The sequence below is a fragment of the Anopheles darlingi genome, chromosome 3 (genome assembly GCF_943734745.1).
Source record: "Anopheles darlingi chromosome 3, idAnoDarlMG_H_01, whole genome shotgun sequence".
NCBI lineage: Eukaryota > Metazoa > Arthropoda > Insecta > Diptera > Culicidae > Anopheles > Anopheles darlingi.
Genome location: NC_064875.1, coordinates 54632196 through 54648551, shown reverse-complemented (window position 1 = coordinate 54648551; position 16356 = coordinate 54632196). Strand labels below are relative to the sequence as shown.

At 52.6% G+C, this 16356-nt stretch overlaps 1 protein-coding gene across 1 annotated transcript in view; it reads left to right on the top strand.

Annotated features, from left to right (window-relative positions):
* LOC125954976 (ecdysone-induced protein 74EF) overlaps nucleotides 1-16356 on the top strand; it is a 221973-nt gene that overhangs the window by 181646 nt on the left and 23971 nt on the right. The window contains 1 exon segment of the mRNA XM_049685728.1: nucleotides 15310-15603. Within this exon segment, the coding sequence (XP_049541685.1) occupies nucleotides 15310-15603 (294 nt within the window).

The following is a 16356-nucleotide window of genomic DNA, read 5'->3' as shown; positions in this document are numbered from 1 at the left end:
TTTTGCAATTAGGTTAGCAACCAGCAGCAGCCCTGGCGGCCACGGTGCCCGGAGTGCCCGGATCACATCACTCCAGGCCACCGTTTTATGGCGCCTTCAATGTTCCGTCCAATGTCCGTTCCGTCCGTCGGTGCTGGACGTGGAAATGCCACCGAAGCTGATGAGGCGACTATCGAAGTAGCTCGATTCAATTGACATTTGGGTCTTAGTGCGCGCCATTACGCCATGCATTTGTCCGAGAAAAATCCGTGGAATCCGAGCTGATAGGAATGTCAGCAAGCGCCCGGTTCTGAGGGTTTCTGAGTGAAAGTATTGCTACCCCCCTTTGATGAGCGATTTCCGCACTCGCTGCTCGTTGACATTTCGCGCGGCGCACACCATGACGCCGATTATGCTTAATGCACTCAACCTCCCTGCCAGACCCTGCCACGATCAGCTGCGTCACAGTGCGTCAGTGTGGTCAGTGTGCCCCCCTCAGAGCAGCAGCAGCAGCAGCAGTAACAACGGATCCGTTTGTGTTGTGTTGTGTGCATCGCGATTATACAATAAGCGTCATTCCAAGCGCGCGCGCGCGCAGCGCACGCTAATAAAAACAATTCAGGACAAGGTTGTCTTCACTTTTGCACAAACATCCACCAACCCCTCCAATAACCGTCACCACCACCAACGAGCGAAAATGTATGAGAGAATCTCCCTCCCCCTTTTTGGCTTACGCATCGAGTTAGCGAGCGTCGAACAACGACGACGATCATCCGCTCCGATTATGAAGTACGTACGTATAGGTGATCGTGTCACGATCCCGCGCATGTGTTTGTGTGCAGTGGTGAAGTGCAAATGTTGTCTTTTGCGTGGCAATCGAGAAACGGCAATAACCGATTCGATCAACAAATGCATTTTGGGATGCATCCGATTGACCGATGATGCGATCGACCCGGGACCCGGGGTGCTAATTGACGATTCGAGTTCCGCACACGGCAACAAAAGGCGACCATATTTGGGTTGACGTAGTAGCGCAGTAGTGGGAATGGCTGGATAAATACCGACCGGTTATAACCCCGCAATCGTGTTCTGTGTGTATTTAGCCCGAAACGAGTGTCCTCATTAGCGAGGCGCGGGCAGATCGTCAACAAAAAAAAAAGAAAACGATCAAGAGGAATAGAAGGAATGCTCCGGACAGCCGTAATGTGTTCCCAATTTGCGGGGAAATTCCTCACAAAATTCTACCTCTCAGCCAGTGCGACCCAATTTGGGGGCCCACATTTGCCCTTCAAATCCGCTGTCGCCGTCGTCTGCACAACTGTTCCGCAGAAACACCCCGCAGGCAGGCCCAGACACAGGCACCAACCGTACGCGCACGCGTGTGTTAGCAAAACCTATTTTCCGCGCCCAGAATCGGAATTTAGGACATCCTTCATCTTCCGTTGCTTGCTCAGCTTGCCAATGCTGCTGCTACTAAAAGCACCGTCGGCATCGTTGATAAGTAGCTGCAAAACAACTCATTTTCGGATTTTCCAAAACTCCCATACACCGTATCTAGCACCGACACCAAGGAACGCACTCGTCGCCAAGGGAGGCATAAATCGCGCATAAACTTACCAGACACGTGGGCGCAGCGGATGGAAGGGACTAAAACTTTCCGGTGATCCTTCTTCGGTTATAGCACGGGCTAAGGCAGCAGAAGTTGGTCTGATCGGCAAAGGAACCGGCCACAACTGAAGGTGCTGGAGATGAAATCCCAGCGTGCTTCCAAATCATCCGGAATGACATTACCTTCCATAAACCATGTATCGCAAAGTTTGGCCGTGTTGCGGCTGACATCGGGTACGGATTGCCAGATTGGACACCGGAAATGGGCAAAAAGGCTCTTGTCGATAGAGACAACCAACCAATGAAAACCAAAAAAATCACGAGCACGGGAGTCCTTCGTCGTGTGATTGCTAATCTTGCGGATCATAAATATTAACTTCTCCAATGTTTGTGCGAAGCGATTTATGCTGCTCTGCTTTCCCAGCCGTTTTGCAACATTGCAGGGTCACTGGCGCTTCTTGGGAATGTTTTGAGAAGATGCTTCTCCGCTGAATGCTCTGCTACTGCACTAACCGGGTACCGGGCTATTGTGTGTGCGAAACAATAGCGAAAAAGCCCGAGACCGAGCCTGAGAGAGAGAGCGCATTTCTTTTGCCGTTAACCAGCGTTAATCCAACAGCAACATCCCGATTTCAGGCACCGCGCACGCCACTCCGGCAGTAGTCTCCGGGCGAGCGGAGTAGGCCTTTCGGCATGGAAATGGTTGCATTTCTTTTTTTATGGGTTCATAAAATTTTTATGATCCTCCTGCTCGCGCTCACCCAACATCATGGGCAGCGATGTTGACGCAAGATGCAAGATGATGACAGAAAACTCCTTGACCTTGACACACACACACACACACACGAACCGGGAGAGGGTGCATATGCACATAAAAGCATAAAGCAGCTCCCGAAACAAGCAGCGCAGACACACGCGTCGCGCGATTAACGCGCGTGTAATGTGCGTGTGAAAAAGGGCCATTTTCCAATCGAACGTTGGGAAGCCCTGGAGCAAAAGGGAAGGTGATCCGTGATGACGACGATGTCGTCAGGCGCGAAACGGACTGCTCCGGGGGTGTCCGAGATTGCACTGCTGCACCGATGCGCTCACGCTTCGGTTCGGTTCGGTTCGGTTTCAATCTTTTACGACCCGTACTTCAGGTCGGAGAGGAAGAGGAAGGGGAACAATAGAAGGACCGCATCCTCGCACTACCTTTTACCCCGGCGATATGGCCTGTACGGATTTTACGAGCATCCGTACGAGGTCGTAAAAACCGTTGTTCAACATCCGTTTGTTGCAGCCAAAGGCGTGGAAATGGTTATTTGTTCGAAACCGGGCGGCCGGCCCTGCGGCCACCGATCGAACAGTAGCAACAGAAGGTTGCTACACGCAACAAAACGGTGACGTCACGACGTGGCAGGAAGTATTGGAGAGGTCTCCACCTCACCGAAAACTATGATGAAGATGTGCATCGATCCCGTCTTTTTCGGATGAGGTGATCGCGATCAACTTCTCCTTTCGACTCCGGATTCATCTGTCCACTTCTTCGGTGAAGAGACCGGTGTTGCGCCATGCCACCGATTGCGTTGCGACGGTTCGTGGTCGTGGCCACTACGACCACGATGCTGACTGCGCGTCGTCGGCGCTTCTCGTGGATCGAAACTTCCACTTCTTGCCATCGGTTTTCGATGTCAGGTCCGGGGGATGCTGATGCGCATGGAGAAGAGAATAATCAACGGAACGATCCGGCGACCGGTAACCAGAGGCAGAGTCGGAGTCAGAGTTGGAGTCGGCGTCGCAGTCGCAGTCGGAGCCGGAAATTTGCATCATTCATTGAGCAAACTGTCGCAACATCGCGTCGGTCGCTTCGCGAGCAAAACCGGTTGATGGACGCGAGCGCTGGCCAACCAACCATGGCGATCAGCTATCGTGTCCAGACAGGCAGCCAGGGGCGGGTTAAGAGAAGAGCCGGTGTGTCGTCCGGTCTCGTTTTTTTTTATGCGCGACTATTTCCAAACGGCCAATGGCCGCCACTGGATGGATCGTTGCCCGATTGCCGCCGGTTCGGTTGGATGGGGTGGTTGGGAGGGATGGAATTATAATGATGCCGATGATGCCCAGACCTTGCTCAGACCTGTCGCTGTCAGCTGTTCCCGAGCGGTTTTTCTGCGGAGCAATTCGATCGCCCAAATAGGTCCGCGGCCCGGCCATAAAACCGGAATGAGAGACACGGAAATCCCTCCCCAACATCAGCACCACCACGTGTGTGCGTCAGGTTCTACTGTTGTTGTTCAGTTGTGAGCTTCTTCAGCGACGTTGCTGTTGCTTCAAAGGACCGACAACGAAGATGACAATCGTTCGCGATTGTGTTCGTTCGCAGAAATCTCGCTGTCGCCGAGGGCTGGAATCGATTAAACTGTTGGCCCCCCCCCCCCTCAGCATGGGCACCAGAATGGCCAAATTATAGAGCGAGATTACATAACCATCATTGTGTGGCCACAAACACACACACACATTTAGTTCTTGATTCACGGAGACAAAACTCACAAAACTCGCGAAGTCGAAAAATCGTTTCTTTCGACCACCAGAGGCGGAGAGGCTCACAAACTCCTCCGACTCCGACGAAGCCTCCGTGTCTGTGTGGGACATCGAGGAACCTACTACTAGTAGTAGCCAGACCGAGCAAGCGTTACACTCTGGTTGCGGTTGCCTTCAGAACAACCAGGGATTGGCGTGGTACTTGGCGTTAGCACAATGACCGCAATCGCATGTGAAGCGGTCCTCGAACGAAGAAGCGAGAAGGAAGAGCACCTCAAACACAACAGCTCCCCTCCCCTTCCGGCTTAGGCGACATAATGATTTCGCGAAACGCAACTCTTCGCCGTGTGTGGTGCTATGGCACTTCATCTTTTCCACCCGCGGAACACAGGTGACATGCGTGTGTGTGTGTGTGTGTGTTTGTGGTCATAAACAGAGAGAGAGAGAGAGCGCTGGGACCGTGAGTCATAAGCGCCGGAAAATGGCATTACATAATTTCCCGTCTACCAATGAAGCGGCATCAATATTCAAAGGAACGAAGCAACTAGCAAGAGCAAAAGAGAGAAAGAGAGAGAAGATCGACGGAGAGACAGCGGACACGAATTCCGGCCACCATTTATTACACTATTCACCGCGCACAGAGGATGTATGATGTTAGCGCTCCTTAATGCTGGCGTTTGACAGGGAACCCTCTATATATTACTTTGTTGCTGATATTTTTGTACAAACTTACGATCATTTGTTTAATAATTGGTCTAAAATTCTGGTATTATTTTTAAAAGTTCTCTCTGGCGAAGCATTTTAGGTCAACGAGAAAAGAGCGCACTTCACGTATTACGTCACGTGACGTCATCATAGCGCGCCCTAATTGTACGGTTACGTTGAGCACTTACACCCCCCTTCCCCCACCTACCCCCCAAAAAGCATACTTCAGTACTGTAGCATACGGAAGAGGAGACATCATTAGCAATCCCCCCTCCCCTCGCACCATACACTCTCGATTTCATCGCGCCGACCGCTAATGACGAAGGCAAAAACGGAATTAATCAAAGCCCGTCCGCCCTCCCCACTCCCCGGGGTGCAAAACGAGGAAGTAGTGGAAGTGGATGACCGAGTGACCGAACGCCAAACGAATTTCATGTTCCGCGGGCAGCATCCCACCAACAGCAGCCAGCAGCAGCCAACAGTTCTGTTTCTGGGTCAGAGGGTTGCGCGACGAAGCGAAGTCCCCGCGAAGTGAGGGGCGGTTGGCGAGTCGCGGATTGATCGCTCGTTTCGCGCACTGTTACTGCACTGATGATCGCCGCCGGATGAGCAGACACTCTCTCTCTCTCTCTCTCTCTCTCTCTGTATGCGTGTCTCTGTGCGCAGAGAGGGGCGGTTGGTAATTTAAAATTTAAAAGTTGAACATAATGGCCACCACCGTGCGAGCGACCGCGACGGACGTGTGGGTGGATTTTATGCAAAAAACCCTTCTCCCACCCGGCCTACCCTTCCCATCCATTGGGCCGTGTGTAATCCAAGGCTTTGAGCGAACAGTGAAGTGAAAGCAGCGATGTTGTCTGCCATGCACGGTGCAAAAGAAAGAAAGAGAGATACACGCTGGCAGGAAGTAGGGAGCGGTAGCGATAAAAGAAGGGGAGACGAGGGGGAGCGGGGATTTTTGGGACACATACTTTTGGGCCCCGGTGAATGAAATCGAAAGTGGGTCGTTTTTTTTTTTTTTGGGGGGGTAGTATGTGTGGTCACCGGAATTGTAATACCTAACCCGGTTTTTCCCTGAGCTCGCGTGGCCTGACAGCCTCAAACATGCCGCTCAAAAAAGGGTGAGCCACCCTTAGCCACCACCACCACCACCTTGATGATGATGATGATGATGGGGACCGGGACCGGACGATTACGCGACCACCCCTAACAACACTAACAGCAACGCCAAGCAGTAGTTGCAGTTGCGGACGTGATGCAATGCGTGTTGCGGCGCGTTGGGGGTTTTCATTAGTGGAGATCTCCAATCTCTGTTGTGCATCAACCACCCCTAACCGCCCCCCCCATTCCCCATCTGGTAACCCTTTTTTAGAGTTACTTCGCGCACAGAGAGCGAGAAAGAGAGAAGCGGATGGAAGGTGCTGGAAGCATCGTTCAATCATCTTCCAAACGGGTACGAGATGTACTACTTGCCGGATCTGAACACAATCCCCTCCCCGACGGATCGATCGATTGATCGTGCATGGGAGCATTTCCGCTAGCGAGCGCGAGCGAGTCGTCGGCGCGCGTGCACACACACTAACACACCAACACCAATAGGCGCAGATCGTGAGCAGGAAATTCCATCCGTTGGAGTCGCGAAAGCGAAACCGCCGCGTCGTGCGCGTCACCACATCCTTGGCACAGAAACGTCAGACGACGGTCGACGACGGTCGACGACGACGTGTACGATCGGTACCGCCGTACCCCAACGCCACACACACACACACACGGCACTCACTCCTGGCCAAGCTCAAGCCAAGTGAATTCTGGCTGGTGTACTACTGGCGACTACTAGCGACGACTACTACTACTACTAGCGTGACTTCTGTCGCGCGCGGTCTTGTGGGATGTTGTGTAAAGAAGATGCAGATGCATACACACACACACACACACACACACACGAGTGCAGAGCATTGCCAGGCAGGCTCTCTAATGCATCGCATGCTGCATCTGGGGATTGCTGCACTGTCTCGCAAAAGACGCGGAAAGACGCGTGAATGAAATGATGATGATGATGGGTTCTCCGCTCTCCCCCACAAAAGGCTGGGAAATGCAAAGATGTCACCGTAGGGAGGGAGCAGAAAGGGAAGAAGGGAAACCGGGGAAAAGGTCACTCGTGGCAGCATCGCAAGCAGTATCGCAACACTTCCCCCCAGGGGGGGGGGGAGGTGATGCTCTGCTCCGATGCATAAAAGTAGTCAATTGAGGTAAGTGGGACATTGCAGCGACTGTTGCTGCTGCTGCTGCTGCTGATGCTGCTGTCGGCGTATGTGGACGATGTATGCAGCCTGGGGGGAAGGTGTTGCATTAAAAATAAAAACCTCCGTCACACACACACACACACGCTTTGCACTAACGATTGGCATGCATCGCAGTCTAGTGAGTGGGGTCTAGGCATAGGCCGCGTTGTTGGCGAGTTTGCTGAACTCCACCCGTCACCCTCCCCCGCAGAAAAGCCTGCCAGATCCGTGCGTGAATTATCGTGTTTGAGCTACTTCCGTTTGGCAGACAGGATCCCGCATTCGCATTCATCCGATCGACCCGGTTTGAGGTAGTTGCAGGGTACTTCTGGTAGAACCATTCTTTCTTCCAACCCGGCCTTGTCAGACGAGGGCATTCACCACGCACGCAAAATGACACTTTTTAGTCGGCCATAATTTAGAACAATCTGGTGCACAAACGGCACAAAGAACCGTATACCGTGCAACGACCTAGCATCATCATCATCATCCACATCATGATCGCCATTCGTTCATTCAATTTGCCCACGCGCTCGGGTTATTCTCGTTGTTTAGGAGCTGTTTACATTTCGTTCTGACAACCGATTCACCGGCGGCGAGGTGATCGTACGCGTGTCGTAAGTGACATTTCTGTGGCCGACCGACCAAGTGACCGACCGAGAGACTGCTACTACCACTACCACTACTACTACGCTCTGTCATGCTGCGTTTGTACAGGTGGCAGACAGTGGCTGTCAGTGGCTCGCCATTCTCGTTCGATTTGAGGTTAGAATTCACCAGGAAGTGGGCCCACTTCGTTGACATGAATTGCGCGTGACGGCGATGGAATTGAACAAAGCTCGAGTGAGATCGGCCGCTACTGTGCTCGCTGCTCGCTGTTGTTCCGCTGGGGCGCCGTATCCGGAGCGGAACAGGTCGCTAGCAACGCCAGTTGCCAGTTACCTGTTGTGCTGCATTCTGTGTCACGCAATGCGGACACAAAGCCCGAGTTGTGACCTGGCAGATGATTCCTAGAGAGTCAAGCCATGGGTATTATGCATCGGTGTAAGTCACTTTGAGCTGATTGGTTCACGCTCTCTCCTTCTGGAATCCTTCCTTGGATCCTTGCGCTCCAGTCGTTGGCAAACCTTTTAGCGTTGGTAGTTTTAAAACGGAGTTCTCTCTCCTTCTCCTTGTCTTGCTAATGCAACCATCAGCATCGCCGAAAGAAGAAAAAAAAAACACACAGACTGTCGAAAGTTTAATGCTCCGCCATAAAGTACGTTGCAGCAGTGTATTCCTTCACTATCGCTCCCGTGCACTGAAATCGAAAGCACGAAATGCACTTATCCTTGTGCCACAACCGCAAACACCCAACCACCGAGACACCGCCATGCCCCGGGATGCCAACGAAGTCAACGGCCAACGGTATGCCAAGTGCATAAACAGTCAACCGCATTGCTGCTGCTGCTACTGCTACTACCGATTACGAGCCTTTGTGTCGCTGGTAGTGGTGGTGGTGGTCGCTGGTTTTTGGGAAACGAAATTGAAACAAGGACCACCACCACCCTCTCGTTCGTCCTTGACGTGGTCGTCGTCATCGTCGTTGAAAGGGAAATGAACCATTTCGGTAGTTTACGGGCTTTCGAAGGGAAGGGAAGGGGGAGGAAAACCATTTACCGGTAAGCTGGAAGGACCGACGTGACCCCATACTCCCCAGACATGCGACATGCGGTATGGGTAGTAGTATGAGGCAGTTGGTGTTGGTTGGTTGGTTGGTGCCGAACCGACCTGCCCGTGAGATGTAGCCGATGTCGATGTCGACGTTTTTCTGGTGCAGAGCGAGAAGTTTGTTTTAATTATTTATTCAGTGTTTAATTAAACAACAGACACTTTCACAACATTCGCAGAGGGAGGTGTGCTGCGCCCGGTGTGTTGCTGGGTTGGTTGGTTGGTTAGAAGCAACCAACGACGACGACGACGACGACGCCAGCGATGGCGGGATTTTACTTTCCTGGGCGAAAGTTTAGCTCCGGATGTTGCCGAGTCTAGTTCTGGTTGGCCAAGCGCCTGGAGGCAGAGAGCTGAAGAGGCAGGACAGCAACTGTGCTGCTCCTCCTTCTCCTCCTCTTACTCCAGTTTTTGGGGTTTCGGGAAAATGGAGTCTAATATTGGTCCGATCAGAAGTGCGGTGGGCGTAATTTCCTAGGAGTTAATTAAAGGTTCCCGACCTCATTCGCACACCGACTGCCACCACCACCAGCCGTCACTTTTATCCAGCTGCTAGCTACACCGGCGAGAGTATGCTGCATTCGCAATTTGTTCACTAAATATCAAACAGTTCCTCCTTCCCCAAAACGGTTTGCATGGAAATGGCGGCATAGAATCGAGATGGGACAGTATTGACAGAGCGTGCCTATCCCCCGTTTCTCCCTTCTTCCGGGAAGTATGCGCCACGATGATGATCGTTCATCAAACAATCCAACACACGCGCGCGCGCGCCATTACGAAATGCCACCGAAAAGTTGAGACCTGTAGGAAACCAAATTGGGTCGATTGTGTTCCGAATGGCGGACGGGAACATGGAGAGAGGGCTTACATGTGTGTGACGTAAGCCCGTCGCAACCACCAATAGCAGCAGCAGCAGCACCAACACCCTCCCCTTAGGGCACGGGACTGATGGGTCTCGAACCTGCGGGCATGATCCGGAACATCGCCGCCACACGCACCGCAAGCAAGCGCCAGCAAACAAGCTGGCAATATCCAAGTCACGATCGACCGTGATCATATTACGTCAAAACCCGCAAACACCCCCCCGAAACCCAAGACGGCTTGACGGCGCTCGTAGCCGTACCGACGGCACGGGAAGCACGCTCTATTGCGGAAGAGACACCCCGTCATGATCGTCATGAAGTCTGAAGAAGCTGGATGGTGACGAAAAAAGAGGAAGGAGAACGCAGTTTGGCTACCGCGACCGAACAGACGATTCGTCTGTTTTGATTTGTTATGATAGCTCAAAGGCTCCCGACGACGACGACGCGATCATCGCCAGCCATGTCACGTGATGACAGACATACCGCGTACATTCCCACTCCAATCGGAAGCCATTTCTATCACGATTGTTCGCCATGACGGCGCACGCCTCGAGGATGGTTGAAAAAGACGGAGACAAATGTGCGAAAAATGATCGGAGGCGATCTAGTAATCAACGGTTGTGAACCGTTGCTCACCGTTGCTGAGTAGTGAGTAAGTGACATTTCAACTCACTTCACGCAGCTAGGCTCCAGCTTCAGCAGACTCAGCAGGCGCAGTAGACGCAGGCTTAGCAGGCTACTGGTTGACTGTCTGTTATGTTGAAAGAAGCGAAGATGCTAGCAACTACAAACAACACACAAAAAACTAGTGGCAAAAAAGCGGCGAAAAACCTGTAATAATAGTGGAGAGACGACGCCGGTTTGGATGGAGGGGGCGGGCAATGGGTAAAGGAGAGGTACCGTAAGGTAGTGAGGATGATGATGATGAGGAGGTGGCGACACCACCGCATGACGACGACTACACGACGACGACGACGACGACGACGTCGGCAACTGAACGGGCCTACTACTACAATCTGGGTCAAGGCTTTCGCGCGCTGTCAGTGTGCTGGCTGGTTGGCTGGCAGCGCAGAGTGCGCACTACACAAGCGCCAGCCAGCCAGCCATAGAAAGAGAGAGAAAGAGTGCGAGAGTGAGGCGAGCGAGGGGAGCTTATACATAAATAATAGGCCCGCCATCCATTGGCCGGGCAGCTTGCGCCGATGGGTTGCACCGCTGCACCGCATTTGTGTGTGCCTAGTGTGCGCTGTGCGGCGTATCTGTATCTGTGTGTATTGTTTGTGCACCCTCATCACCCGACCCGCATGGTGTGTACCATCACAGGAAATGGGTATCGTGTTTTCCACACACCACGGACGCGAAGTCGAGTCGAGCTCTCAACCTCACACTCAATGGAGTAGTCGCACTAGTGGGTTTACTACAACAACAACAACAACAACCGTAGTGTCGACGACGGGCATCCGAGCAGTGACAAGCTGAACTCAACACAGCAACAACAATAATAACAACAACATCGCTTCGGCGGATGCAATTGTGAATCGATCAACGAGAAAGGAGGGAAGGTTGGAAGCTGAGATGACAAACCGGGCAACAGACCGTTCTTCGCACCTCACAGTTCCCGCCGCCATTGCTCCGTCGCATTTTAGATGAATCGTGGACAGCAGTTGGCGGGGATAAAGAAGAAGAAGAAGAAGAAGAAGAAGAAGAAGTAGAAGAAAAAGAAAAAGAAGCAGAAGAATCGAAATGCCAAGCACCGAACCACCACCACAAGCGAGGTTTTTTCGGTGTTGCAATCGATACTCGCTACCCGCCACGGTGGCTACTTGTCTCGTACGCTGTGACTGCTACCGGCCAGTGACAGCCACAGAACGCGCCGATGAAAGAGTGAGAGTGACGGTGTCTCTTTTGCACCCTCCGCCTATTGTTTTTTGTGGCGTTTTTTTTGGAGAGGATAACGTTTACAGGAACAGAGTACAACTTAAGCCAATAACCGGAGGAACACGCATACAAGAATTCTGGGCTCCGAGAGCGATTGCCACACACACTGTCACCAGCAGTACCATTTGACAGTACAAGTGTCATCTAGCAACTTAAACGAAGCGCCTGATACCTGTCGAAGCGAAGTGTTCCTGCTAGTAGACACTTTCGCCTGCAGTGGTGACCGGTTTTCCGGCCTGAACATCTCAACTGCTGCTGCTCCGACCAGCGACCGAGCACCGGGAGCAAATCTCATTACGATAATGATAATCATATTTCCTCGCTCGCCCCAGATTACCCTCATCGCAGGGGTGCCAAGGAGTTCGTCCATGTCGAACACCCCGGGGGGTACGGCCTCCACACCATGGAAAAGGCGACGACGTGAAAACGGGGTCGATGCGACGACAATATGCGGTGTTGTGCGCGCGCTGCACACCATGCGGTGCTGCTGCTGCTGCAGTGAAAAAGAAAGCCGGAAGTTGGCCAACGGTGGCCGCTCGCGCCCTGTTCAGAGGTCTAGGTGGAAACCCCTGAGAAAGCCCACAGCTTTACGGGTGACGGTGGAGTAGGCCAAGGTTAATCGTTCGTCAACCTACCAACCAGCGCACCGAACGAGTCCGGACATGGCGACTGGTACTTTCGATTCGGTGACGTTGAGGTAGGTTTGAGATGAGTTGTTCCGGACCTATCTGACCCGGGTGGGGAGCCAGAGATGCGGCAGAGCAATTTCCTCCAGCCATCCTTGCATCCAGCGATTGCAAAAAAAAGCAAGTCAACTTCCAGATCTCTAGCTGCATGAATCGTGCCTCAACGGTGTGTGTTGTGTGGCCTACAGACGTGCCTGTACCGGAGTCTAAGGTTGCTTCCAGTGCTTGCCTGATCAGTATTGACGACTTCTATTAATAGCAGATGTCAAAGACGGCGAGATTGTCACGTACATCGCAGTATGACATACTTTTGCGAAGATAAAATTCCAATCCCTGCTCGTTCAAAGATTCCTCACAGCCTACTGAGGCATTAGAAATCGCCATACCAAGTTCCGCTACACTTTGCACGAACTGATGGAATGTGTGTTTTTTTTTATCTGAAACTATCGATCTGAAACTTCCAATCGAGCAGCTCAGAAATGCGACAAAAGTATGGCGGCGAAAAAAAAAGGCACATAATTTTACAAGACATCCATGTCATATCAGGCTCATCTTACGCAACACTCGTTACGAAAGGGCCATGTAGCAGCGCATGTTAAACATTAATGGCTGTAATCCGAATCAATTATTAAAATTTACACCGGAAGACTCAAGGAAGGAAGGAAGAACAGCCAGCCAGTCAACCACCGCGCAAACGGACCGCGGTAAACATCGGCCATGACACAAAGCTACACACCCTTTTTTCTGTCTTTCCTGCGTTTTGGGAACCGAAACCGGTGTGCTCCAAAAGTGCTTAACACGGAATCGCTCTTCCGAGGCAGGTTCTCCACGCCACGAACAGGAAGCGATTTCGGCGTGCAAATAACTCAAAACAAATCGTTACACGAGCTCCAAGTGCCAACGATGATGTTCGAGAGACAGAGAGAGAGCAACAGAGAGAGAGAGAACACACTCTCGGGTATTATCAGCGGCCCCAAAAAGGTGGCCTTCCCCCCTCTCAAGACAGCGAGGCGTTTTTGGGGTTCTGCCTCACCGCACCAATACCCGCCCGATCCGCCGTCTAGCCGTATTGATCCGTGGCGAAGGCGTTTGCCTTGTTTGCGCCACGGATACGACCACGGCCACGGGGAGACATCTTACGGGCGCATCATCATCTCTCTCTCTCTCCGTTTTCCAATACTCCTCATCGGCGAGACACAGACCACAATCTCGCAAAGCAAGCGGTAGTAGTGTGGCAATGTTTATGTTTTATGTAAATTAGAGAGTCGCCACAAACACGTCGCCAGGACATCCGGGGGAGCGATCGATCGGCAAAAGGCTGCGAGGGCACACACACACACACCACGGGAGGCGGCTGCTCAGCTGTTCCGTCTGTCAGATACTCTCTCTGTCTGTCTTTCTCTCGCCGGAAAATGTGCCATAGGCTCGATATAGTCCTCCCAGTAGTACTTTCACTCTCCTTCGGCAGAGAACTCGGCCTCACCAACACCAGCAACCAACCGGCTCCGGAGTTTTCCGGAAGTTTTTCCGACCGTCAGTGACACACACTCGACCGAGCGACCAGATATAGGGCTGTGTTGCCGCACGCCGTGTTCCGTGGTCGATTGGAATGGTTTTCGGGTTGGCGACCCCCACCCCCCGCAAGGTTCGAAGCATGACAAATGCGTTATCCTACGGACCTCCCTTAGCCCTTCAGCAGCTACCTTAGTGTGCGGCTGCTTTCTTCTACCGATTAAACATTCTATCCGCAGTGCCGCCGGGTACCGTGGCATGGATCGGCTCAAGGTCACTCCATGGGGAGTTCGATCGTTCTGAGAACGGGGAGGAGGCGGAGAAGGAGGAGAAGGAGCGCCATTTGCGCTCGAAAATCGATATCCTGCGAGCCACACCGGCTGTTGCTGGTATACCACATATTAACAGCAGCAGCAGCAGCCGCAGTCAGTAGCGGAGCCCATCTACACACACACACACTCTCTCTCTCTCTCTCTTCTCGACCATCTGTTGCTCCTGTTCTTCTTCGTACCGGCGATGGGTGTGGTGTCTGCAGAGTTCGCCCCGTTCGCTCGGCGTGTTGAGTTCCGGAAGCACCACTGCTCTTATGTACTCCAGCAGCAGTGGGGTGGGTCACCAGGAGTTTTCCGGGAAATTAATTTCCCCCCCCAAAAAAACGATGATGATGTGTTCAGTATGATAGAGAAGAAGATGATGATGATGATGATGATGATGATGATGATGATGATGATAGAGAGGAGAATGAGGTACACCCTAGGAATTGACTGTCATGGGAAGAAAAATGGTAATGAACTAAGAGAGAAGTCACTTCCAAGGTCCCAACACCCCAGCAGAAGACGTATCTGTTGATCGTCCGCCGCAACGCATGTTCCGGTCCCGGTGTTTTCCGGGTCAACTTATCGACTTTTCATCAGCATATGGGTGGGGCTCGGAGTTTCTTCTCTCTCTCACACACACACACACACTCTCTCTTTCTCCCTCACACACTGTCTGTTTCATTTTCCCTGCTTACGTAACGGTGGTTGAGCCTTTTTCGCCGGCGGCCGGAGGCTCTTCAGCGGACGTCAAGGTCGTCGGCTCTTCTCTTCACAAATTAACATTTCAATCGACCGGCGCGACGATCTTCATAAGGGTGGGGTATGGTTTTCCGGCCACCGGCCGAGAGGACTTTGCCGTTATCGTTATCCTTTTTGCGTCGTTTCCGTTCGGCCGCCGGTTGCGGTGTCAATGGAACCATTTGCATAACATTCTCGAACGAACTCCGCGAGTGAGAACCCACCAGCACGTGACGTGCCTGCCACATTTTGGCACGTGAGATCCGCGCCGCAAATCGCAAATCATCCGTCTCCGGCGCAGCGCCTGAGCGAGGAGTCCTTGAATGCGCGAAACTGTAAACAGCCGAACCATGAGTCCGGTCACGAATCTGCTACTGAATCCTATCCCGAACCACGATGGCTAATGAGTGCTCTCTCTCTCTCTTTTCTTGTCTTTTCTCCTTCTTCACAGTGGACACCGAGATACCGCTCCTGCCGCAATCACCGAGCCCACCACCGCAGCAACGTTCCTCGTTGACCGGCGTCGGCAACGGCAACGGTGGAGGCGGTGGTGGCGGAGGCGGAGGCATCGGCGGCGGCGGCGGAACAGGCGCCCACCATCCATCGCAACAGACGCCGACCAGCCTGCTGGCCAGCACGTTACAGCCCGGCTCGCAGCAGCACAGGCCGCTCCTGCACGGACTGCTCAGTGGTACCCACATACCGCAAGGTCCGTACCATCGTGGCTACAGCACGTCCAGCACAGGTTCGTGAGCCCCAATAACGTCTTTCCTTCTGCATCCTCCGTCTCTCGTTCACTCGTTCGTTCGTTCTGTGTTTAATTTTTATTGGTTCCGTTCCGTTCCGTTTTTTATACAATTCAATCTGCGTGAGACTGCGTCAAAGGAGGAGGCTGCAAGTGCACTCAGACGCGAGCGCGGAACTCGCGCGACCTTGCAGCCTCCGGGCTGCCGTCACCGATATGCCTTTTTCCCGTATTCAAGTTCTCTAAGATTTGTTGCAAGCTTTTCACGATCTTTCAGCTTTTCTTCTTTAAAGTTATTATTCAAACATAAAAAACAACACCTGCACCGTTAGGCGTCCAGCTCGCGCCACGCCGTACACCACAAGTTCTTGCCTTTGCTGGGGCTTCGGCGGCCCAAGAAGTGCTCCACTGCAAGCGCGCATGCACAACGCACTTGAATCGTTTTCTGTGTCTCTTTTTTGCAATTATTTTGTCTAGTTCGTCAAACGCTGTCTGTCGTTTTGTCTTTTCGTTGTCTTGTAAACTATCTCTAAAACCTTGTCCGTTTGCTCCCCAAACCGTCGTCCATCCATCACGCAGCCGCCCAGCACGGGGTTGCGACAAGCATAGCCTCATGAATCGCATTAGTGTCTTGTTCTCGGTCGGGGTGCGTATGACGACGAAGAAGATTTATGAGAGCTCGCGCAGGTCGCGCTGGATTCTGATCGCCCAGCACCTATTGCCGGTGGCAATGCGTGGTCCGTGTGGTGCCTT